Source organism: Brachyhypopomus gauderio, chromosome 20, assembly GCF_052324685.1.
Source record: "Brachyhypopomus gauderio isolate BG-103 chromosome 20, BGAUD_0.2, whole genome shotgun sequence".
In the NCBI taxonomy this organism is placed as follows: domain Eukaryota; kingdom Metazoa; phylum Chordata; class Actinopteri; order Gymnotiformes; family Hypopomidae; genus Brachyhypopomus; species Brachyhypopomus gauderio.
Window position 1 is genome coordinate 2,735,001 of NC_135230.1, and position 24,113 is coordinate 2,759,113.

Consider the following 24,113-nt stretch of genomic DNA (forward strand, 5'->3'; position numbering starts at 1 on the left):
TGCTGTCCACCACAGCCACGTGGGTTAGCTCAGTCCCAGCCTGCGTCACACACTAAAGCAACACAAAAATCATATTTCAGAAAGAAACTACAAGTGTATTATGGGTATTGTAGTCCTAGAATGATTGGGGGCCTCACCATCTCACAGTCCAGTCCATAAAGAGGACTGCTATCAGTCACATGATCATCAGTCTGTGTGCACACAAACGCCTCGCAACCCTGTCCACCTGCAAGGGATCATGGGTACAAAGCTGTGAAATCTCAGCTAGAGCTCTTTATTACAATCTGGGCAAACATAAGGTGACATTCAGGTATGTTTTATTTACAGACAAGACAATATTGGGGAGATTTGATAATATCACTAATGAACCATTTATGTATCTTAATAACTACTGAATAGATGTTATAGACTGTTATAGATATTATAGACTGCTATAGACTTATGATCAGTGAGTAATCTCACTGTAGTTATAGTGTCTTTCTCTGTAATCTTACTGTAGTTATTGTGTCTTTCTCTCTGTATTCTCATTGTAGTGTCTTTTCCTTTCTCTGTAATCTCACTGTAGTTATAGTGTCTTTCTCTCTGTAATCTCACTGTAGTTAAAGTGTCTTTCTCTCTGTAATCTCACTGTATAGTGTCTCTTTGCAATCACACTGTAGTTATAGTGTCTTTCTCTGTAATCTCACTGTAGATAGTGTATTTCTCTCTGTAATCTCACTGTAGTTAAAGTGTCTTTCTCTCTCTGTAATCTCACTGTAGTTATAGTATTTCTCTCTGTAATCTCACTGTACTTATAGTGTCTCTCTGCAATCACATTGTATAGTCTTTCTCTGTAATCTCACTGTAGTTAGTGTATTTCTCTCTGTAATCTCACTGTAGTTAGTGTCTTTCTCTCTCTGTAATCTCACTGTAGTTATAGTGTCTTTCTCTCTGTAATCTCAATGTAGTTACAGTATCTTTCTCTCTGTAATCTCACTGTAGTTATAGTGTCTTTCTCTCTCTGTAATCTCACTGTAGTTAGTGTATTTCTCTCTCTGTAATCTCACTGTAGTTATAGTGTCTTTCTCTCTCTGTAATTCACTGTAGTTATAGTGTCTTTCTCTCTGTAATCTCACTGTAGTTATAGTATCTTTCTCTGTAATCTCACTGTAGTTAGTGTATTTCTCTCTCTGTAATCTCACTGTACTTATAGTGTCTCTCTGCAATCACATTGTATAGTCTTTCTCTGTAATCTCACTGTAGTTAGTGTCTTTCTCTCTGTAATCTCACTGTAGTTATAGTGTCTTTCTCTGTAATCTCACTGTAGTTATAGTGTCTTTCTCTCTGTAATCTCACTGTAGTTAGTGTCTTTCTCTCTCTCTGTAATCTCACTGTAGTTATAGTGTCTTTCTCTATCTGTAATCTCACTGTAGTTAGTGTCTTTCTCTCTCTGTAATCTCACTGTAGTTAGTGTCTTTCTCTGTAATCTCACTGTAGTTATAGTGTATTTCTCTCTGTAATCTCACTGTAGTTATAGTGTCTTTCTCTCTCTGTAATCTCACTGTAGTTATAGTGTCTTTCTCTCTCTGTAATCTCACTATAGTTAGTGTCTTTCTCTCTCTCTGTAATCTCACTGTAGTTATAGTGTCTTTCTCTGTCTGTAATCTCACTGTAGTTATAGTGTCTTTCTCACCCTGAACTGGAAAGTTATTCTTGATCATCTCCTCCTCAGTCAACAGGTAGCTGCTGAGTCCCCTCCTCTTCAGACCATACCGCCTCGCTACAGGGTGCCATACAACATCAACTACACACACACACACACACACACACACACACACACACACACACACACACACACACACACACACACAATATAGTATCTATACAGTAATACGATCTCCAGGGTCTGGTGGCTATTCTTCTGCATTCTTGAATGTCGTTCAAATGTTTATATTGCTAGACTGATCTGACACTACGTTACCCCGACCTGTAGGAGTGGTCGTCTGGCTCGACTGAAGCGACTCCTGAGGGACGGATAGTTCAGCACTGAGAAGAGCAGAGAGCATATCACATGAAGGGGGCGCTAGAGTGCATCTCTACGGGGGAAAAGAAGATTGATTATTATCACAGGGTGAGAGTTCAGTCCCTTTATCACAGGGTGAGGGTCTAGTCCCTTTATGGATGCTCAAGCACTGCTAAAACCAACAGTAACCAAGAGTTATTGATGTTTTTAAAGATAATTATGTAACTGAAAAGCTAAATGCTGTTTATGGTTTAAACATAATATTTTAACGTTGAAAATACAGCTGTCCCCCCAGTGTAAAGTGTTTAATCTCTGTCAGCGTCTTTATGGGCACTTACGGTGGTGTAAGCAGTCCTGAGATGTTTGAACTGGGAGTAATATCTGTAAAAATGGAGCTGTGTGATTCCCTCCAGCACTGCCACGTGCACCCGCGCCAATCTGTCCTGATGGTGGAGTCGGCACCAGCTGGGCGAAGCAGAATGAAACAAAACCACCAAACTGATCATCCCCCTGGAGTCACGTTCACTGATCATCCCCCTGGAGTCACGTTCACTGATCATCCCCCTGGAGTCACGTTCACTGATCATCCCCCTGGAGTCACGTTCACTGATCATCCCCCTGGAGTCACGTTCACTGATCATCCCCCTGGAGTCACGTTCACTGATCATCCCCCTGGAGTCACGTTCACTGATCATCCCCCTGGAGTCACGTTCACTGATCATCCCCCTGGAGTCACGTTCACTGATCAGACGTATGACACAGTGATGCCGTGGCGTTTGGGTACCTGGGCTTTTTCAGTCCGTATCTTTTCCCCAGTGAGGCGTAATGCAACAGATCCGTCAGGTCCTTCAGGGTGATCTGCTCACAGCGATGCTCGTGCGGCCGAGTAAAGCGAGGCGCGTGTGCTTGCTGTCGAGGGGCACGTGACACGTGTGAGCTAGCGTGCTACCGGTCCTTCTGGATCGTACTACATACAAATGACAAACAACTACCTTTGCGTTTTCGGATCCTGTGATGACCTTCGCCTTTTTGTGATCGATGGCAGTCAGTGGAGAGTCACGTCGCTTCCTTTTACAACCGGCTGAGTCTGCCATGATGCACCCAGGAGTTTGTGGCTTGTTCAACTGTGTTGACCAGAACCCTATTCAAAGAATCAAACAGACTATACGAATATAACAAACATACACACTAAGATAAGATAAGATAAGATAAACTATAACTATAAACTAAAACTATAGCTCCTAAATAAACATACACAGAGAATATAGCACCTTAAAAACATACACACTATAGTTCCTAAATAACAAACATACTCACAAACTATAGCTCCAAAATAACAAACATACACACAGAATATAGCACCTTAAAAACATACTCACAGACTATAGCTTCTAAATATTAAACATACTCACACTATAACACACAGGTTGTGAGTATACTCACTATAACAGGTTGTCCGCCAGAAAACAGTTAATGTTAGCTACCTTTGTAACTAGGTTTACAATGTAACTAGCCTTGTTTTATTTTGAGATTAAGCTATTTTAAAAGCTAGTAAGACGTTTTATTGTGTACATTTTCTAATTTACAACAAAGATCGTCTTCATTAAGCAGCGAGCACAGGAATAAACATACCCGGCAGAAAGGAGAGTGCAGCACATGTGTTTATCGATCTGTTGCTCTGGGTTGATTAGCATACCTCCCAGACCAACACAGTGGAACTCAGAAAACCGGAAATGATGACACAAACCGGGATTTTTAAAATTCCACCGCGAGTGTTTATAGTTTTGTGACTGTAGTTTAAGAAATATAATTACATTTTGAAGACGGCAAAGCTCTTGTTTTAAATCTGAGGTTACCGATAAACGTTGTAGAAATGTGCCTATACTTTTGATAATTGTAGACGTTAGTTTAATGCAGCTGAAGCTGACGGAAGCGCAGACATGTCAACAAAGAGCCTGGCTCGGTACGCGTGCACGCGCCTGGGGCTCGTGATCCTCATTTATGTTCACATTTACCTTAAACTTAATGTGTCAAAATGAAGTATTTCAGCATAGAGTAAATATAACTATGAATAATAATTACTGTCAACCTACCACAGAAAGCTCGGACTGATCAGGAAAAGCAGTCAGCCTTCTGGTGCGGAGAAGAAACGATCTAACTCAAGTAAAAACCCAGTTCTGCTGTCCTGGAGACCCTAGAAATACAGGCACTTCACATGAACACGTATTAACCGCAGTCTTGTCTTGTTTATACAGAGCAGTTGTTCGCCTATCTCACATATGTCAAAGTCAAGGCCCGCGGGCCAGATCCGGCCCGTGAATTGATTATCTATGGCCCCCTGGATGATATTTAATTACTGTTAGAACCGGCCCGCAGGCCACAGCCGCCCGCTGGTGTTTTGCACGCACAAACACTACATTTCCCACAATGCAACGGTAGCCCGCAAAGTCACTGCAGCGCGCACAAGCGGCGAGGGTCAGCGCGGCGAAAATAACGTAATCGCAGTGGCTCAGCTCGTGCGCGAGCGTCTTGCGCGCTGTCGATTCGCGAGGTCGTGCATCTCTCGAATTTTGTACTTTGCGAGCGCCGCGCCTCAGCGCAATGAACAAAGTCATGTTTTCAGGGTTCATACACCTTTATAAGGTGGAATTCAAGCACTTGTACGTCACTTTCAAGGTCCATTTCAATATTTCCCAGCACGTTAAACTTAATTAAGTTAAATATTTATACATATACTCGAAATGATTCGAAATAATTCGCTTTTTATTCACATTATTTAATGGTTGTTTATTTTCAAAACGCCCAATATTAACGTCTTCACGTTCTCTCATGTTTCGTCCTGGAATTACAAGAGGCTCGTATTTGTTAACGTAATAAAAGAGAACTGTTCAGTCAGATAGCTATTTGTTGTGAAACGAAGTAGTTACAATTTCAAGCATTTTCAAGTGCTTTAGCTTAAATTCCAGCACTTTTCAAACCTTTATTACTTTATTCATGTTTGCTTGTTGAAAAATATTTTCACTTGAAATTACTGACAGATCCATAAGAAAATTTAAGCATGAAATAATATACACTGTGTTAGGTCTTGGTTCAATAGGCTATGTGCAATCATTTCAATGTTTTAATAAACATTGAACCAGTCCGGCCCTCGGCTTGTAGCAAATTTGTTTTTTTGGCCCTCGGTGTATTTGACTTTGACATCCCTGGCCTATCTGGTCGTTATCGACTTTGAATCCACTTGTTGGAGAGAAAAGAACAACTATGGCCAAGAAATCAGTAAGCAGACTTCAGTTCATGTTATCAGATAACAGAACATCTCTCAGCTCAGTTCATGTTATCAGAATGGTATAAGTATGAGTCAAACACTTGCAGCAAATGACTTCAGCAGAACAAAGCTTTACACAGTTCTTCACACACACGTAATTTTGTCTAAATCAGGACGGTGACATCTACCTCAGTTTCCCACAGGTGTCTGACAGGAAGTTAACGTGAACGTTTAAAGATGATTTACAGTCATATGTGGAGACTACTAGTATTTTGCAGTGACCTACAAGCATTATTCACAGTTCATGCTGTGCTTGAATATTGTATATCGGAGAGGTAAGCCAAATGTTTATTATCTAAGTGTTTTACTGTGGTGTCTGGAACTCCACAGTCGAGTTTCCTGCTGTGTTGATGAACACTACGAACGGTGAGATCGAGTCGGAGTTTCACTCCTACGTCCAGCCAGGCGAGCATCCCATCCTCTCCACCTTCTGCACGGAACTTACCGGAATCACACAGGTACATCTCCCACCTGAGCAGAACTACACAAATGTGTGTGTGTGTGTGTGTGTGTGTGTGTGTGTGTGTGTGAGAGAGAGAGAGAGAGACCGAGACAGACTGTGTGTGTGTGTGTGTGTGTGTGTGTGTGTGTGTATGTGTGTGTGTGTGTGTGTGTGTGTGTGAGAGAGAGAGATCGAGACAGACTGTGTGTGTGTGTGTGTGTGGGGGTGGGTAGGTGGGTGTGACTGTATGGTTCTCTGTGGCCATCGCAACTAATGGTGATCAAAATTGTTCAACACCTCATCAAGTGTCATGATTATCCAAGCTGTTCAAAAAAGCTGTGGATTTTGTTTCTTCAATCCTAAAGGTCCACAGAAACGGACTGAAACAGTATGTGATGTGATTGGTCCACAAAGACAGGTTGAAGTAGCATGTGATGTGATTGGTCCACAGACACAGGTTGAAGCAGGAGTTCCTCTCAGGATCTGCTTGTCCAGGTTTATGCGCTGGCTTCATGAACTGCAGCATGAGAAGGGCGTGGTCTTTGTGAATGACAGTAAAAACTCTACTCCCTCAGAAAACCTTTGCACTTTCGTCACCTGGTCAGGTAATGTCTTTATCAAAGTGACTGTGTTTTATTAAGACAGAGAAGTGCATTTACTGTTGTTTTAATTCAGATTGGGATTTGGGAGTGTGTTAACTGCTGTTTTAATTCAGATTGGGATTTGGGAGTGTGTTAACTGCTGTTTTAATTCAGATTGGGATTTGGGAGTGTGTTAACTGTTGTTTTAATTCAGATTGGGATTTGGGAGTGTGTTAACTGCTGTTTTAATTCAGACTGGGATTTGGGAGTGTGTTAACTGCTGTTTTAATTCAGATTGGGATTTGGGAGTGTGTTAACTGCTGTTTTAATTCAGATTGGGATTTGGGAGTGTGTTAACTGCTGTTTTAATTCAGATTGGGATTTGGGAGTGTGTTTGCTGTATGAGTGTAAGCGAAAGCAAATCAGTAAACCTGGAGTTCTGAACAGCTGGATCGACCTTAGAGCCACTTACAAGGTAAAAACACACACACACTGTCTCACACCACTACATACACACACACACTGTCACACACACTGTCTCACACCACTACATACACACACACACTGTCTCACACCACTACATACACACACACACTGTCTCACACCACTACATACACACACACACTGTCTCACACCACTACATACACACACACGCTGTCTCACACCACTACATACACACCCACGCTGTCTCACACCACTACATACACACCCACGCTGTCTCACACCACTACATACACACCCACGCTGTCTCACACCACTACATACACACACACACACTGTCTCACACCACTACATACACACCCACGCTGTCTCACACCACTACATACACACCCACGCTGTCTCACACCACTACATACACACACACACTGTCTCACACCACTCCTACGCACACACACACACACACGTTTGCTGTGAGGTAGCTGAGCTGCTTCTTCTCTTCAGTGTTTTTACAGTCGGAAACCTAAAGGCCTCCAGGGAGCCCTGCAGGACGTGGGCATTGAGTTCTCTGGGCGTGAACACTGTGGTGTGTGAGCTCACAGATACACACACACACACACACACACACAGACGCAACACTACTGTTGTGGGCATTGAGTTCTCTGGGCGTGAACACTGTGGTGTGTGAGCTCACAGATATACACACACACACTCACACACACACACACACACACACACGCAACACTACTGTTGTGGGCATTGAGTTCTCTGGGCGTGAGCACTGTGGTGTGTGTGCTCACAGATACACAACACTACTGTTGTAAAAAATTGAACATGAATTCTACACATCATTAAAATGGTGTTTTTGTGGAAGTGTTGATGTGACATCAAGTGTGTGTGTGTGTGTGTAGGTTTAGATGATGCGCGGAACACGGCCCGCCTGGCCTGGCGTATGATTTTGGATGGCTGTGTGATGAAGGTTACCAAGTCTCTGAGCAGGGTGAGTGGGTCTCTCTCAGGTCCTCTCCACCCCACAGGTCTCCCTCAGGTCCTGTTCTGCCCCCCAGAGAGCTGCACAGGTGACTGCAGACCCAGGACCAGCTTTACCTGGATAAGAGTTAATGTTACATTAAACTCTCCACATCTCTCCTCCTTCCTGACAGCCTCAGCTGAAGTCCAGGCCTGAGTGTGGAGATGTGCTCATCTGTGATGGACCCCAGACAGAGAAACAACCATCACACTCGGAGAACCAGGTCGTGCAGAGGTCCAGCCCGACTGCACCTGCGAGTGTGTGTCAAAGTTTGGTGTCTCCACACACCGTGCTGCCCTCCCTCACTACGCCAGGGTGTGTGAACACACCCCCGCTGGGTCTGACCCTGCTTCAGTCCAGCTCCAACATGATCTCCACCACAAACCTTTCAACCTTGGACCTCACCCCTGAACTTCCACCCTCAGACATGACCCCTGACCCTGAGACACCAGTCTGCGACTGGCCAGAAAGTTGCTTGTTGACTGAAGTTGGCGAGTCGGGTTCCTATGACGATGTGCTGTTGGAGGAAGAAGCGACTGTCACTGGAGAAAAATCCCCCTCACACATCCGTCCCAGTTCGCTCCCAGTCCAACCCAGTGCAGACTCACACATCCGTCCCAGTTCGATCCCAGTCCAACCCAGTGCAGACTCACACATCCGTCCCAGTTCGATCCCAGTCCAACCCAGTGCAGACTCACACATCCCTCCCAGCACCGTCCCAGTCCAACCCAGTGCAGACTCGCATGGTTCAAACGACACACACATGTTGTCCAGAACTCAGAGTGCCTGCCAAACTAACCTGAATGAGAAACTGTCTGGGACATTTTCACACAGCATTTCCAACCCCGCACGAGCTATGCCACACCCTTCCAAGCCACACCCCTCTAAACCACACCCTTCCAGGCCACACCCCTCTAAACCACACCCTTCCAGACCATCCTCCACCTTTGCTCCTCCTCTTCCTCTCCTTGGCCCATACAAATCACTCACTTCCCGAGGAGACTCTGCCACTACAACTCCCAGAATCCCGTTCACCATCTACAGAGATCAGGTGGACGCATCCTCTGAGAGCTCCAGGACATCTGTGGGGAGATCATCCTGCGTTGCTTCCTCTGTTCTTTCATCTGTTGTCAACAGGTCAAGCAACTCATCCTGTTCTGGGAACCAATCAGATTCTTCCTGTTCTCATACCCAGTCAGCACTCTCATCTTGCTCAGTCCACCAATCAGCTCTCTCTGACCATTCTCTCAGGCAATCAAGAGTTTCCTCTTCCAATCAATCAGCTGCCTCCTCTTGCTCCACTAAGTGCTTGTCCGTCCCACCTCAGAGGGGCCGGGTAAAAATAACATCTCCACTGTGTGATTGTGGACGGAGGACAAAGCGGTTAACGGTGTGTAACGGTGGGCCAAACCATGGACGAGCATTCTACACCTGCACCGTGCGTAAGAGCAATGCAGCTGGCCCCGCCCCCCCATCGTGGGTGTGGCTTCTTTAAGTGGGAGTCAGCGTTGCTGAAATCCTCCTCACTGGGACAAACTACCATGACTCTAAACCTCGCCCTTACCCGAGCTGCTTCCAGAACCTTCCGCTGAAGGTGTGTGTGGTGTAATAAATTTGACTTTGACATGCTGCTTCAACCTGTCTCTATGGACCAATCACATCACATGCTGCTTCAACCTGTCTCTATGGACCAATCACATCACATGCTGCTTCAACCTGTCTCTATGGACCAATCACATCACATGCTGCTTCAACCTGTCTCTATGGACCAATCACATCACATGCTGTTTCAGTCTGTTTCTGTGGACCTTTAGAATTAAAGAATGTATGTGTGAAAAATTGATAAATGTGCTTTTTTTTATATATATATAATTTGATTAAAATAATAAATCTGTGGGGCAGCTGCCTGAATGATTTTGTGAAATGTGAGGGTTTTATGTTTTGAAACTTTTAAAATAAATTTTATACTTGTATGTCTTCTGCCTCTATATTACTGGCTTAAATTAAATTATCATAACTTTTTTCTAAATAAAATGAAACCAAAAAAAATCTAACGTTACCTCCACTTTCAAGTATTCACTATGGATCGTTTTTAGTTATTATTCCTTCAAATAATAACGAAGAATATTTGTACCATGATGGAGGCTGGATCCTATATTCGTTGAACAAGTGTACATGTACGTTGTGCAATGACAGTAAAGTATTCGTATTCGTATAAATGAAAAACGCGTTTGTCGACAAAGTGTGTCCTTGTTCGCCCACCGTACATACGTCACGCGGTGCTCTTCACGCGTCAACCTCGCGGTGGTATGAACGGACCGGCGGACTTGTGTTCGCGTGTTTAAACTCCGGTGTTACTCGCGGTATTATCTACTATTACAGGCGGGTGTAAGGTGTAAGGTTGGCGCGGTCCAGTTCGTCGGCGGATATATAAAGTTTTCCTGAACGCGACTGGCCGAGCCAGGGACTTTTATTCTATACCACGTGTCGCAGCAGTCGAACATGTCGGGAGCCCAAGAGGAGAAGAAACGCAGCAAGAAACGCTACGGCGGCCCGCGGTGCAAGAGACTGAAGGGCGCGCGCGAGCTGGAGGTGGGCATGCGCGGCGTGCTCGTCACCTGCAACATGAACGAGCGCAAGTGCACGTGGGAGGCGTACAGCCTGCTGAACGAGTACGCGGACGAGCTGTTCGGCCCCGAGAAGGTGCGTGCGCGTCTACCCTTCCTGCTAAGTGTTGAGTAACGCGAGTAATGTGATGTGAGTAATGTGATGCGAGTAACGCGAGTAATGTGATGTGAGTAATGTGATGTGAGTAACGCGAGTAATGTGATGTGAGTAATGTGATGTGAGTAACGTGAGTAATGTGATGTGAGTAATGTAATGTGATGTGAGTAATGTGATGTGAGTAACGTGAGTAATGTGAGTAATGTGATGTAATGTGATGTGAGTAACGCGAGTAATGTGACGTGAGTAATGTGATATGAGTAACGTGAGTAATGTGATGGTGTTTAGACACAGTGCGCGTCTCTCTTGCCCCCCTTGGTGCGGCCTGCTCCCTTTATTACCAAGTGAACACTTCACAAAGTGGCCAAGTGTCTAACGAGGGTTGAATGTGGTGAGATGGTCTGACTCTACGAACTATTACACCGTAACGTGCACCGAGCGAACGAAGGTGAACGCCTGTGGGATCTGTTCCAGTTTGCAGACCCGGAGGAGAGCCACAGTGAGGAGGAGGAGGAGGAGGGGAAGGATGAAGAACATGACACAGAGGTGGCCCTGAAGAAGGAGGTGAAGCAGATCAAGAAGTTCGCCCAACAACGACGCTTCGTGGCGCTGGACAGCGGCGCCAACAACGTCGTCTTCATTCGCGCGCACGACATTGGTGAGAGAGACGCACGCTTGTGCACACAAATCTCATCTTTGATTGAGACGCCTTCTGGAGTGTGAGGAACATCTAGTGTTAACCAGAGTGAAGACTGTTCTGTGGACCTGAGTGATCTAGGTCATGGTCAGTGGTGGACGAAGTACAGCAATTATGTACTTGAGTAAAAGTACAGTTACATTGCATTGAATATTACTCAAGTAAAAGTAAAAGTATTCACCTCAATTTTTTACTTGAGTAAAAGTACAAAAGTATCTGCCTTCAAAAATACTTAAGTATTAAAAGTAAAAGTAAACACTTTTTTTTTCTTAGCGTCACATCAAAACCCCTAGGCCTACTCGATCAACAAGTGAACAACGAAACAGTGCCTTACATTTGCCTAGCAAACACAAAATACTCAAAACTATATTATATTTAAGTAAGACCAAGTGCTTTTGAAGCAACAACGCAAAAAGCATTCATTCAAGTTTCATTATTTTATTTTTCATTCATTTCGGTTGTCAAAAAACTAATAAAAAATAACAAACACCATCACAACTGATGAAAATCAATAAAAACACAACTGATAAATCATTCACTATAAACATTACATTTGATGAAGCATTACCTAAGTTTTGAAGAGGCGATACAGTATATGAAGAGGTTATACGTTGTCCACTACATGGCGGGATAGGGAAGCTTAGCAACTAGAACTGTGTGCAGCCCAACCAACTGAACTCATAATATTAAACTTGGCCAAATAAATAATAATAATTATTATACCAGTTAGTTCTGACACTACAATGCGATTGGCTGAGAGGCGATCACTGTAACCGAAGCTCTCCATGTATTACTCCGCCGCATACAGGTAACCTAGCAACGCAGCAGCGTTTACAGGCCAAACAGCGCAACTATAAACAAGCAGCAACATTATCAAAATGAATTACACTGAGTTTGTTAAATCTATTGGCTTCAAAAGTATTTGTTTCGATCTGAAACTGGAGGATGAAGCTATAAATGACCAGCCTGATTCCTCCAATGAGCCAAGGTTTGTCACGCTTACAAACAATGATTTGGATGAGCTGGAAATGCAGAGAAACGAAGTTAATACCGTAAAACAAACGTCCTTAATGTATTTACATCCTGGTTATAGAGCAACGACATTGCAGTCGATTTTAGTATTAACCAAAATGAAATGAATCAGCTTTTACGACGTTTTATGGATCCGTCAGAAACGTGAAGGGAGAGTTATATAGCATCAGCAGCGTCGTTGGTTTAAGAGCTGGACTGAACAGATACCTGAACGAACCTCCAATCAGCCGTGGATGGTCAATAATTGTTGTAGTTTATTTTTAATAAATACAATTTCATCAACAGTTGTTTTTGTGTATATTTACCTCTATAATATTTATTGGGTAAGGCTGTTCCAGTGTTGTGTAAGTTTAGCAGCGAGCCATTGAATGGAACTATTTTAACTGGCGGAGTGTTTTTAACCAAACAGGTCGTATTTTCTCGTCCTCTTTAACTCAAAATCTTTCAATAAACAGCGATAATTGAACTGTGGTATAATCGCAATAATACACTCGAGGTTCGTGCTATAACGTGTAATATTGGCACTGCTGTGCTGATCTACGACCGCAGCACAGCAGTGCCAATATTACCCGTTATAGCACGAACCTCGAGTGTATTATTGCGTAAATAATTAATATAATAATAATAATTTTTATATTTTTGCTTCGCTTCGCTCATATTTGTTTGCCTTTGCCTCCCTCATAGGAATGAATTGCGACGTTCGCTTCGCTTGGCCAAATTCGCGTGTATGTGTCCCCGGCTTTAACGTTTGATGTGGGAGTCTCCTGTGTTAAACTGGCGCTTAGCATCTACACAGATTGCAATTTGGGTACTAGCACATTGCTTTGGATAAAAGCATCTGTTAAAAGTTGTGTATTTCAATGTGATTAACCAGGGTATATAAACCACCCTGTTGCTAGTACTCATCTAATGGCGAACTTACCTCGATGTGTTTTTTCAAGTTTGACGGCGAGTTCATAAATGATGACAGCGATATGTTATTCGGAATGCAGAGGAGACACTTGAAGGAATACGAATCATTTTTCTTTTCGAGGAATTTAAACTATTGGGCTAAATAAAGAGCCAGGGGTGTTGGGGAAAGCCATCTGTTGCAGCCACGTCAGATCCTCAGCCAATTAGCGTACAAATCTTAAACTCTTACTGAGCGCTGATTGGTTATAGTCTTTTATTAAGCGTTGATTTAAAAATAGAAAAGGAACGAGATGTTTCTGTAAATGTAACGAAGTGAAAAGTAAAAACTTTCGCTTTGAAATGTAGTAAAGTAAAAGTATAAAGTCTTACCAAATAAAAGTACTTGAGTAAAGTACAGATACATGGAAATGTTACTTAAGTACAGTAATGAATTACATTTACTTCGTTACTGTCCACCACTGGTCATGGTGAGATCCTTCTTCTGGCCACCTAGTTCAAAACCTTCCCAGCAACAATGGATCCAGCTGCTACGTGCAGACCACGTCTCTCATTTCAGTGTCAGACACCAGACAACATTTGATAGATTTTGTTTTGGAAACATGCCACCCCCCCCCCCCACCCCCCCCCCCCCCCCAATCCACGTCTTCCTCTCTCTTCCTCTTCCTCCATCTTCATCAGACCCAGAGAAGCTGGTCCACCGCATCCTGCAGGACCTGCGTGAGACGAAGAAGAAGAAGTCGCGTGTGATCATGCGCATGCTGCCGGTGTCCGGCACGTGCCGCGCCTTCCCCGACGACATGGAGAAGTTCTTGAGCTCGTTTCTGGAGCCGTGGTTCAAAACCCCCCACCACGCGTCCTACCAGATCAGCTACAAGGCCCGCAACAACAATCACAGCAACAGAGACGACGTCATCAAGGCACTGGCTGGTACGGACCCGGGGGTGTGCCCCTGCATCTCTGCTCAGGAGACCCCTCACCTGACTGGTCTGTGTATTCTCTCTTTAAAAGGTTATGTTTCACTCTTCTCCCCCCTCTCTTTCTGTTCTCCCCCATCCTTCTCTTAGGGTTAGTAGGTAAGATGAACCCCAAGAACAAGGTCGACCTGACCAACCCGGAGCTGACCATCATTGTGGAGATTATAAAGACTGTGTGCTGTGTCAGCGTCGTGCGGGACTACATGCTCTTCAGGAAATACAACCTGCAGGAAGTCACCAAGGGCCCACCCAATCAGGAGCAAGGCCAACAGGAAGTCACCAAGGGCCTGCCCAATCAGGAGCAAGGCCAAGAGGAAGTCACCAAGGGCCCGCCCAATCAGGAGCAAGGCCAAGAGGAAGTCACCAAGGGCCCGCCCAATCAGGAGCAAGGCCAACAGGAAGTCACCAAGGGCCTGCCCAATCAGGAGCAAGGCCAACAGGAAGTGGCGAAGAGTGAGACCAATGTGACAGCAGAGCAGAATCTGACAGAAAGGGGGCGGAGTGAGGGAGGAAGTGAAGAGACAACAGATGTTGCTCAGGGCGACGAGATTAAAAGGGTGAAGCAGGAATGATGGGTCAGAATCTTCTGAAACGGGTGTCTCCCAACACCTTTAGTGTGTGTGGGGGGGGTGGTGTTAGGGGTTAAGACTAAACACACACCCTACAGAGAATTTGTCTGAACACAACAAATTTAAACGGATTTGATGTTAAAGTGGTAGCTCTCCATGCCTCTAATGTTTTCTACAATGAGACTAAAAACCTTCCTGTTCATGTTTCCGTCAGGTAATGTACAGTTGGGTTTTGAATGAGTTTACCGTTCAGAGAGGGTGTGTTTAGTTTATCATTACGGAGTGAGACACCCTGCTGCTTTTTGTGTTGGTTTTACATTTAGTGGCCCTTTTTTGGGATGGTCTGTTTTTCATTACATTTACGGCATCAAGTTTAATTCTTATGTTTTTTAATGAAGTGTATGTTTGTAAAATAGTGGGGTTACAATAATGAAGTTGACTGACCTCCACCCTTCCCTCGTTCATAATAAACATGCTGCCATGATAAATCCGATTCAGGAAGTGTACTCGTCTGTCGCACTACTGTCTGTTAACTGGGATATTTTTCTTTCTTTTTTTCGCATTGATAACTTACACACACACACACATGGCGCTCTAATCATGCTGAGGAAATTTTATCTTGGTTACTGTGGTATTCTTGCGAAGCTAATGTGTGCTCTCACGGCAGACTAAGCATTCGAAAGACTTGTTTGAGATTAGGTAGAGCTCACCTTAGTGTCCATGAGAGGAGTATGTCATTGTCTCTGTTCTCACGAGACTAACGGTGTATGTGACCGTTCTCGCATGATTAAAATGTCATTACTCATGAGATTATAATGGTATACATCATCACTTATGAGATTATAATGGCTTAATCACTTGAGATTATAATTGCATAAATAATCACTCATGAGATTATAATGGCATATATTGTCAATCATGACATTACAACATATGTCATTGCTTTTATGAGATAATAATGTCATTGCCAATAAAAAAAAAAACGGACAAGCATGCACAGTGACGTCAGTCACAGCGTTGTGGAACAAGCCTAATATATGGAATCGTTGTCGAAACTAGAGTGCACAAACAAAAAAAATCCTCATGAAAATGACTGTCAAAAAGGAAAGAAGCATTTGAGAACCGAGTTTGAGCACGTCCTGATTAAACGCGCACACACAAAATGTTAAATCCTGTGAGTAGAACATGTTCCAACTTGCAGGTTTATAAACTTGATCTTGTGCCTCTGCACCTTCTGGTTCTGGCATTGCCATGATGCCATAGCAACATCTCACCATGGCATTGCCATGATGCCATAGCAACATCTCACCATGGCATTGCCATGATGCCATAGCAACATCTCACCATGGCATTCCCATGATGCCATAGTAACATCTCACCATGGCATTCCCATGATACCATAGTAACATCTCACCATGGCATTGCCATGATGCCATAGTAACATTGCACCATGGCATTCCCATGATGCCATAGTAACATCTCACCATGGCATTCCCATGATGCCATAGTAACATTGCACCATGGCATTTTTAATATTCACTTGTATTCCATATTTGGGGCTCATTCCAGATTTTTTATCTGTTTGAACTCTCCAGAGCCATCTAGCTTTAAACTGTTCTGAACTTGCTCTTGATCATTTGGGGATTAGTCCAATTTTCCTGCTCAAAGCCAGTCACAGATCTAAAATGGGCTCATCATTTTAACCAACCTGATGATATGTAACCTAAGGTTCTCTGATGGGGGAGAGAAATACATGTCACACACAGACTCATGAGGAATCACGCCTCACACTCTCTTGATATTCAGTATTTACCACTCGGCCATTAACATTACAGTTGCTATCTTAGCGCATTTTTGAGTCAAAAACAAATTAATCTTCAGGAAAGTGCATCTGGTCAGAATTAAATGAAAAGTGCCTAATGAAGTTGATTTTTATGAAAACTGATTTTTATTTATAACATTTTTTTAAATGCTTTTTAAATTTGCAAGGATGTTTTGCTAGAATGGGCAAAGCATTGCAACCTCTTGAATTATCTCCAGTTCTGTGGTAATAAATACAGGAAAATAATTATTAATGTAAATTATTTGTTATAATTACATAGTTTAATCTTTTGTAGTTTCAATGCAAAGTGCTGTGATAGGCTATTTAGGTATTTAAGTAATTCTTTGTATAATTAGTTTTGGTTAACTTAGTAGCTCAATAGTTTGTATCTGTTTTGATTATATAGTCGTCACGGTGATGAGAGTTCTACCCCTGCAGCCTTTCATTCTGTTGGCTGGTGTCACACACATTTGACCTTTCACCCTGCTGTTTCCAAGTCCTGGGGGAAACACTTAATTAGCGTCCACCATCCTCCAAATGGTCCATCACTGCATGCGTCTGCCTCTCTCTTCCTCCCTCCCTCCCCTCTCTCTCTCTCTCCCTCCCTCCCTCCCTCTCTCCCTCTCTCTCCCTCCCTCTCTCTCTCTCTCTTTCTCTCTCTCTCTCTCTCTCTCTCTCTCTCTCTCTCTCTCTCTCTCTCTCTCTCTCTCTCTCTCTCTCATGGCATCTGCAGTTGGACCAGGTAACCTTAGCAGAGACTCCCAGGATATGTTAAAACAGTTGGATTTCGTGTCTGATATTGAATCGTTGTGTCCTTCCTTAATTTGCGTTTATAAAGGACAACTCTGTGTGGCATTTCTGGGTCCTTCACCCCTGATGCTGCCATGTTTTCATGTCCATCATCTTTTAATCACATTTCTTATTCTGAACAAATTCGTTTGCATCCACTGGGAGTCATTCGTCTGCGCTAATTGTGTGGGTGATCGCTACTCTGCCCCGGTGACACGCATAATGAGCACCTAGATTCACCTCTAATGACAGAATTTAGAACGTTAACGAGAGAAATCGATGCTGCAGTCCTAATGTGAACACGCAGCGGCCGGGTTAATGTCACACGTGCTGAGAATACAGATCCATGTGACCAGTTGGGTTATAGTAACCTGGCTGTGAACTCCAAAATTTTGCTTACAGATTTATATAAAATGTAAACATTTACCCAAAGTGATGGTTAGTAACTGACATTAAGATGAAAACCAAAAATGTTTAATTTTGATTGTCACTATAGTCACAAGCATGCAGACACCTTGTCTGAACTCCTCTGGTGTGAATTAACCAGGTCACGTAGGAGTTGCTACTTAAGATGTACAACTGATTCCCAGACAGTGTCCTCTCACAAGCCTTGGTAAACATTACCCATACAGAATGCTGATAGTCTGACAGTGTCCACTCACAAGCCTTGGTAAACATTACCCATACTGAATTAAAAAGATAGAAAGTACATCTCTCTATCCCCTTCTCTACCTCGTTCTCTCTCTCCCTGTCCTACTCATCCCCCCCCTCTCTTCCACTTTTCCCTCTTTCTCTCTCCCTCTCTTTCTCTCTCTTTCTCTCACACTTGTGCTAAAGGTCATGTCGTTCTGAAACAATACCTCTCGCGCCACGCGGCCCCTCCCGGAGGAGCGGATTAGCATCCATTTAGCCACGGCTGTGCTGACCTTTCGGCTCTGTCTGTCTGTCTGTCTGTGTATGTGTGTGTGTGAGAGAGTAAGAGAAACTCTGAAGGTCTCCTGAGTGTCACTCTGTCCTCGACTGTTCCTGACGCACTGTTCCAGACCCTGTTCCTGACACTGTTCCTGACACACTGTTCCAGACACACTGTTCCTGACACACTGTTCCAGACACACTGTTCCTGACGCACTGTTCCAGACACACTGTTCCTTACACACTGTTCCAGACACACTGTTCCTGACGCACTGTTCCAGACCCTGTTCCTGACACACTGTTCCTGACACACTGTTCCAGACACACTGTTCCTGACACACTGTTCCAGACACACTGTTCCTGACACACTGTTCCATACACACTGTTCCTGATACACTGTTCCTGACACACTGTTCCAGACACACTGTTCCTGACGCACTGTTCCAGACCCTGTTCCTGACACACTGTTCCTGACACACTGTTCCAGACACACTGTTCCTGACACACTGTTCCAGACACACTGTTCCTGACACACTGTTCCATACACACTGTTCCTGATACACTGTTCCTGACACACTGTTCCAGACACACTGTTCCTGACACACTGTTCCAGACACACTGTTCCTGATACACTGTTCCTGACACACTGTTCCATACACACTGTTCCTGACACACTGTTCCTGACACACTGTTCCTGATACACTGTTCCTGACACACTGTTCCATACACACTGTTCCATACACACTGTTCCTGACGCACTGTTCCTGACGCACTGTTCCAGACCCTGTTCCTGACACACTGTTCCTGACACACTGTTCCTGACACACTGTTCCATACACACTGTTCCTGATACACTGTTCCTGACACACTGTTCCTGACGCAGATACAGAGAGTTGATCCAAGATCTGCCCCACCGCTTTATTAAATGTTATATGTAATATTCACCAACAAATGTCAGTAAAAACACTGATTCCTGATCAGCATAAACTGTCTATTAAATAAAACTCAACAACAAACTGACAGCAACGAACTGCAAATACTGATTGCAGTTCAGCCGCCCCATCTGTTAATAACATTAATAAACCAACACTCATTTATTACTTGTTATCTTTTGTTTACTTTCTTTTCCATTTGCTCTTTTGTTTGCATTTTGTTTTTTATGCCTCCCCTGTTAGTTTTCTGCCTTTAATCACTGGTTTCACCTCTTTATTTCTCCCTTGTAAGCCTGTCTCTTTAAGCCTGTCTCTTGTAAGCCTGTCTCTTTATTTTCCTCAGGTTATCGCTGGTTATTTGTGCCAAGTCCCGTGTACATATGCAACCTTGTCATATGTAGCTTGTGTTAGTCTGCCTGTTTATGTTATCCTGTGATCGGTGCTGTTGTGTTTCTCTTTATCCTGTTCGTTTTTTGTTTCAGGTGCTTTTGTTTTCTCATTTAAATCTGTGTGTCTTGGTAACTTGACCCTGTACTGAGTTAGTAATGACAGTTACAGATTTCTACTTAATAAATCTCAGCTTGTGCATGTGCCTGTTCCAGATGAGCAGTTTGGTTTTGAACAAATTTAATAATGTGCATCGTGCCTGTTTAGCTGTTAAAGAAGTCTGCAAATCTTCTCTTCATGATTCTGAACCCAGTGTGAATACTCCAGTGTGTGTGTGTGTGTGTGTGTGTGTGTGTTTGAGAGAGAGAGAGAGAGAGAGTATTGCGGGTATTAGGAATGTCTACAGAGAGTCTTATATATTTCCATAATCTGGCAAACAGTTGTCATTTTACACAATCCCTGTAGAGAGTGAGAGCACCATGGAGTGTGTGTGTGTGTGTGTGTGTGTGTGTGTGTGTGTGTGTGTGTGTGTGTGTGTGTGTGTGTGTGTGTGTGTGTGTGTGTGTGTGTGTGTGTGTGTGTGTGTGTGTGTGTGATTTCATATATGGTATTATAATTGCTTGGCTGTTTGCAGAGGTTGACATTCCAGGTTCAGAAAGTAAAAGTCCTCACCAAGATTTTGCTCAGGCTTCCTGGATTGTGTTGATTCCACTAATTTTACCTGGTTGCACTAATTAGAAAATCCATCAAGCTTGAGTAAAATCCTGGGAAGGAGTTTTACTTTCTGAACCTGGAATGTCCACCTCTGGCTGTTTGTGTTGTGGGAGGAAGTTTGTACAATAACAGTAAGACACGTGACTCACTCTTGACTTTCTACTTTCTATTTTACGTGAAAATTTGTATACAATGCAATTCTGGATCACTATACTGAATGACTGCATAAATACACTAAAACTACATAATTACACTATAACTACATAACTACACTATAACACCACTAAATTATAATTACATAACTACACTAAAACTACACAATTACACTATAACTACATAACTACACTATAACACCACTAAATTATAATTACATAACTACACTAAAACTACATAACTACACTATAACTACATAACTACACTATAACACCAATAAATTATAATTACATAACTACAGTAAAACTACATAACTTCATTATAACTACATTACTATAACTCATCATTAAATTATAACTACATCACTACATTGTCACTACATAACTACACTATAACTACATTGACTACATTATAACTACATAACTACACAAACTACATTGACTACATTGACTACATTATAACTACATAACTACATTATAACTACACTAACTACATTGACTACATTATAACTCCATCACTACATTATAACTACACTATAACTACATTGACTACATTATAACTACATAACTACACCAACTACATTGACTACATTGACTACATTGACTACATTATAATTACATAACTACACTAACTACATTGACTACATTGACTACATTATAACTCCATCACTACATTATAACTACACTATAACTACATTGACTACATTATAACTACATAACTACACCAACTACATTGACTACATTGACTACATTATAACTACATAACTACACTAACTACATTGACTACATTGACTACATTATAACTCCATCACTACATTATAACTACACTATAACTACATCGGCTACATTACATTGTAATTACTTGACTTTCTACTTTCTATTTTTACGTGAAAATTTGTATACAATGCAATTCTGGATCACTATACTGAATGACTGCATAAATACACTAAAACTACATAATTACACTATAACTACATAACTACACTATAACACCACTAAATTATAATTACATAACTACACTAAAACTACATAATTACACTATAACTACATAACTACACTATAACACCACTAAATTATAATTACATAACTACACTAAAACTACATAACTACACTATAACTACATAACTACACTATAACACCAATAAATTATAATTACATAACTACAGTAAAACTACATAACTTCATTATAACTACATTACTATAACTCATCATTAAATTATAACTACATCACTACAGTATAACTACACTACATATACATTATAACTCAATCACTACATTGTCACTACATAACTACACTATAACTACATTGACTACATTATAACTACATAACTACACAAACTACATTGACTACATTGACTACATTATAACTACATAACTACATTATAACTACACTAACTACATTGACTACATTATAACTACATAACTACACTAACTACATTGACTACATTATAACTCCATCACTACATTATAACTACACTATAACTACATTGACTACATTATAACTACATAACTACACCAACTACATTGACTACATTGACTACATTGACTACATTATAACTACATAACTACACTAACTACATTGACTACATTGACTACATTATAACTCCATCACTACATTATAACTACACTATAACTACATTGACTACATTATAACTACATAACTACACCAACTACATTGACTACATTATAACTACATAACTACACTAACTACATTGACTACATTGACTACATTATAACTCCATCACTACATTATAACTACACTATAACTACATCGGCTACATTACATTGTAATTACACAGTAATAGCCAGTGTTGATTACCATGGGTCAAAAATAATTAATGACATATTTGTAATAATCAATGATCAATGATTTGCTTTAATCCTTTTAGTGTATCAGTACAGCCCTGACAGAAAGGTCCAAGCTCTCAAGAGGATTCCCTCTGTGTTGGTTCAGTGGAGGATTGTGGGACATGTAGTCAGTAGTTATGAACTACATAATGGATGGGTGGTAGAGTGGGGGGACGCACCCATGCCCCTCCCTGCAGTAAGAGGAAGAGGGCGTAAGGCGGCCATCTTCACTTACCTCCATCACGGTCGGACTACAATCTTACGAACTCAGATGGGATTAGCAGCGTTGGCGTGTTAGCATCCAGGCTCTGCGCGGCTCTCTGGTAGAAGCCCATTGGAACCATGGACTACACCAGACAGCAGGAGTACGGCGAGGTTTCTGACAGACGTACACACAAGTGGCACTGGCTACAGCTGCCTGTCATCACGCGGCAACCGGACACAACGACTCGACACGACACCAGCAACGCTCCAAATAGACCTGAACGCCTTTGTCCGCTTGTGTGTGTATATGAGTGTGTGTTTGGGTGTGTATGAGTGTGTGTTTGGGTGTGTGTATGCGTGTGTGTTTGTGTGTGTGTATGTGTGGCGAAACTGAGTGTGTATGCGTGTGATTGGAGACAAAAAGAGAGGATAAAATGAATGATAGCACACCAAATCCTGTTAATGTCTGTGGTGTCAGCAGGGGGGGGGGCGTGGAGACATGACAGAGGCGAGAGGTCTGGTGGCCACAGCACAGCTCTGGGAGAAAGAAAAGAACTAAAGGAACCGGAGGAGAAGAGGGAAGATGAGAGGAACAGCTCCGTGTGAAGGTCGGGAGCTCCCTGCTGGAGACCACGGCTCCCTCATCAAAGATGGCCGCCTGGACCACTGCGAAGTAGAAAGTCTGCACCAGAGTGGCGGTTGCCCGCGGCGGCACGAAGAGCCTCCTGTCAGGGGTTTTCTACGGTAGGTACACTCTGTTCTCAAAGAACACCAGCGAGAACTATGTGCGCTTTAAAATTCAAATATTTTCCTTTCTTTTGCGAGTCTTTTCTCTCCGTGGGGGCGGGAGACCCTAACCGCTCAAAGGGACCACATCAATTGATTTGACTGCTGAGGCTAAAAAAACCCAAGACTCACACACACACACACACACACACACACACACACACACTCTCTCTCCCCAGATATACTCTCACACTAACACATACTCTCACATACACACACACACACCAGCACACTCTCCATGTATACACTCACACACTCTTCAAAAGCTATACACTTACACATACACCCACACATTACCCTCTTACAGAAACACATACACACATGTTCATTCATTCATACATACAATCTATCTGTCCATGAACACCTGTGCCTATACCCAAGAAACACTAAAGGAACCCCAGAACATTTACCATACACTGGTGCTCAGAGTTGTCTAAGTGCAGTTATACTGACAGGGGTCATATCCCACAATGCACTGCAACTAATCCAATCACAGAACAGAAACTCAGCCCGATAAACACAAAAAGACAAACAGCAGGAGAGGTCATCTCACACACACACACTCACTCACTCACACACACTTGCACACACATACACACACACACTCATTCACTAACACACACATGCACACACACAACTGTAACCATACTACCATAAACATTCAGGGAGAAAATAAATGTTTAGCTTGCAGGGTTTTTAAGATAAAAATATAAAAAATTAGAAATTAGTCCAGCACAGCTCACAGGTTTGAGGTTTACATGTTAATAAGCATTCTCATACTAACACATATATCAATACAAATACACACACACACAAACACACCCATGATCACACACACACA

At 42.6% G+C, this 24,113-nt stretch overlaps 4 protein-coding genes across 4 annotated transcripts in view; 2 read left to right on the plus strand and 2 right to left on the minus strand.

Moving 5' to 3' along the window:
- LOC143484298 (RNA exonuclease 5-like) overlaps positions 1 to 3,721 on the minus strand; it is a 15,109-nt gene extending 11,388 nt beyond the window's left edge. Inside the window, exons 1-8 of the mRNA XM_076982959.1 lie at positions 3,635 to 3,721; positions 2,995 to 3,143; positions 2,787 to 2,911; positions 2,341 to 2,467; positions 1,967 to 2,075; positions 1,673 to 1,783; positions 138 to 226; positions 1 to 52 (exon numbers count right to left, since the gene is read on the minus strand). The exon at positions 1 to 52 is cut by the window's left edge and continues 64 nt beyond it. Of these exons, the coding sequence (XP_076839074.1) occupies positions 1 to 52; positions 138 to 226; positions 1,673 to 1,783; positions 1,967 to 2,075; positions 2,341 to 2,467; positions 2,787 to 2,911; positions 2,995 to 3,096 (715 nt within the window). The 5' untranslated portion in view covers positions 3,097 to 3,143; positions 3,635 to 3,721. The remainder of the gene's footprint in view (positions 53 to 137; positions 227 to 1,672; positions 1,784 to 1,966; positions 2,076 to 2,340; positions 2,468 to 2,786; positions 2,912 to 2,994; positions 3,144 to 3,634) is intronic.
- Positions 3,567 to 9,057, plus strand: eri2 (ERI1 exoribonuclease family member 2). Its single transcript, XM_076983419.1, has 11 exons — positions 3,567 to 3,965; positions 4,101 to 4,165; positions 4,258 to 4,295; positions 5,200 to 5,278; positions 5,658 to 5,785; positions 6,221 to 6,374; positions 6,725 to 6,825; positions 7,293 to 7,374; positions 7,700 to 7,788; positions 7,952 to 8,869; positions 8,956 to 9,057. Exons 1-11 carry the CDS (start codon positions 3,943 to 3,945, stop codon positions 9,055 to 9,057), a joined length of 1,779 nt encoding a protein of 592 aa, XP_076839534.1. The 5' UTR covers positions 3,567 to 3,942.
- Positions 9,058 to 10,091: 1,034 nt separating this feature from the next.
- Positions 10,092 to 14,765, plus strand: thumpd1 (THUMP domain containing 1). Its single transcript, XM_076982953.1, has 4 exons — positions 10,092 to 10,521; positions 11,017 to 11,200; positions 13,862 to 14,110; positions 14,248 to 14,765. The coding sequence occupies exons 1-4, from the start codon at positions 10,321 to 10,323 to the stop codon at positions 14,727 to 14,729; spliced, it is 1,116 nt and encodes a 371-aa protein (XP_076839068.1). The 5' UTR covers positions 10,092 to 10,320; the 3' UTR covers positions 14,730 to 14,765.
- Positions 14,766 to 22,629: 7,864 nt separating this feature from the next.
- The window catches only part of LOC143484608 (thioredoxin domain-containing protein 11-like), a 3,299-nt gene continuing 1,815 nt past the window's right edge, over positions 22,630 to 24,113 (minus strand). Inside the window, exon 3 of the mRNA XM_076983421.1 lies at positions 22,630 to 22,700. Coding sequence (XP_076839536.1) covers positions 22,630 to 22,700 — 71 coding nt within the window. The remainder of the gene's footprint in view (positions 22,701 to 24,113) is intronic.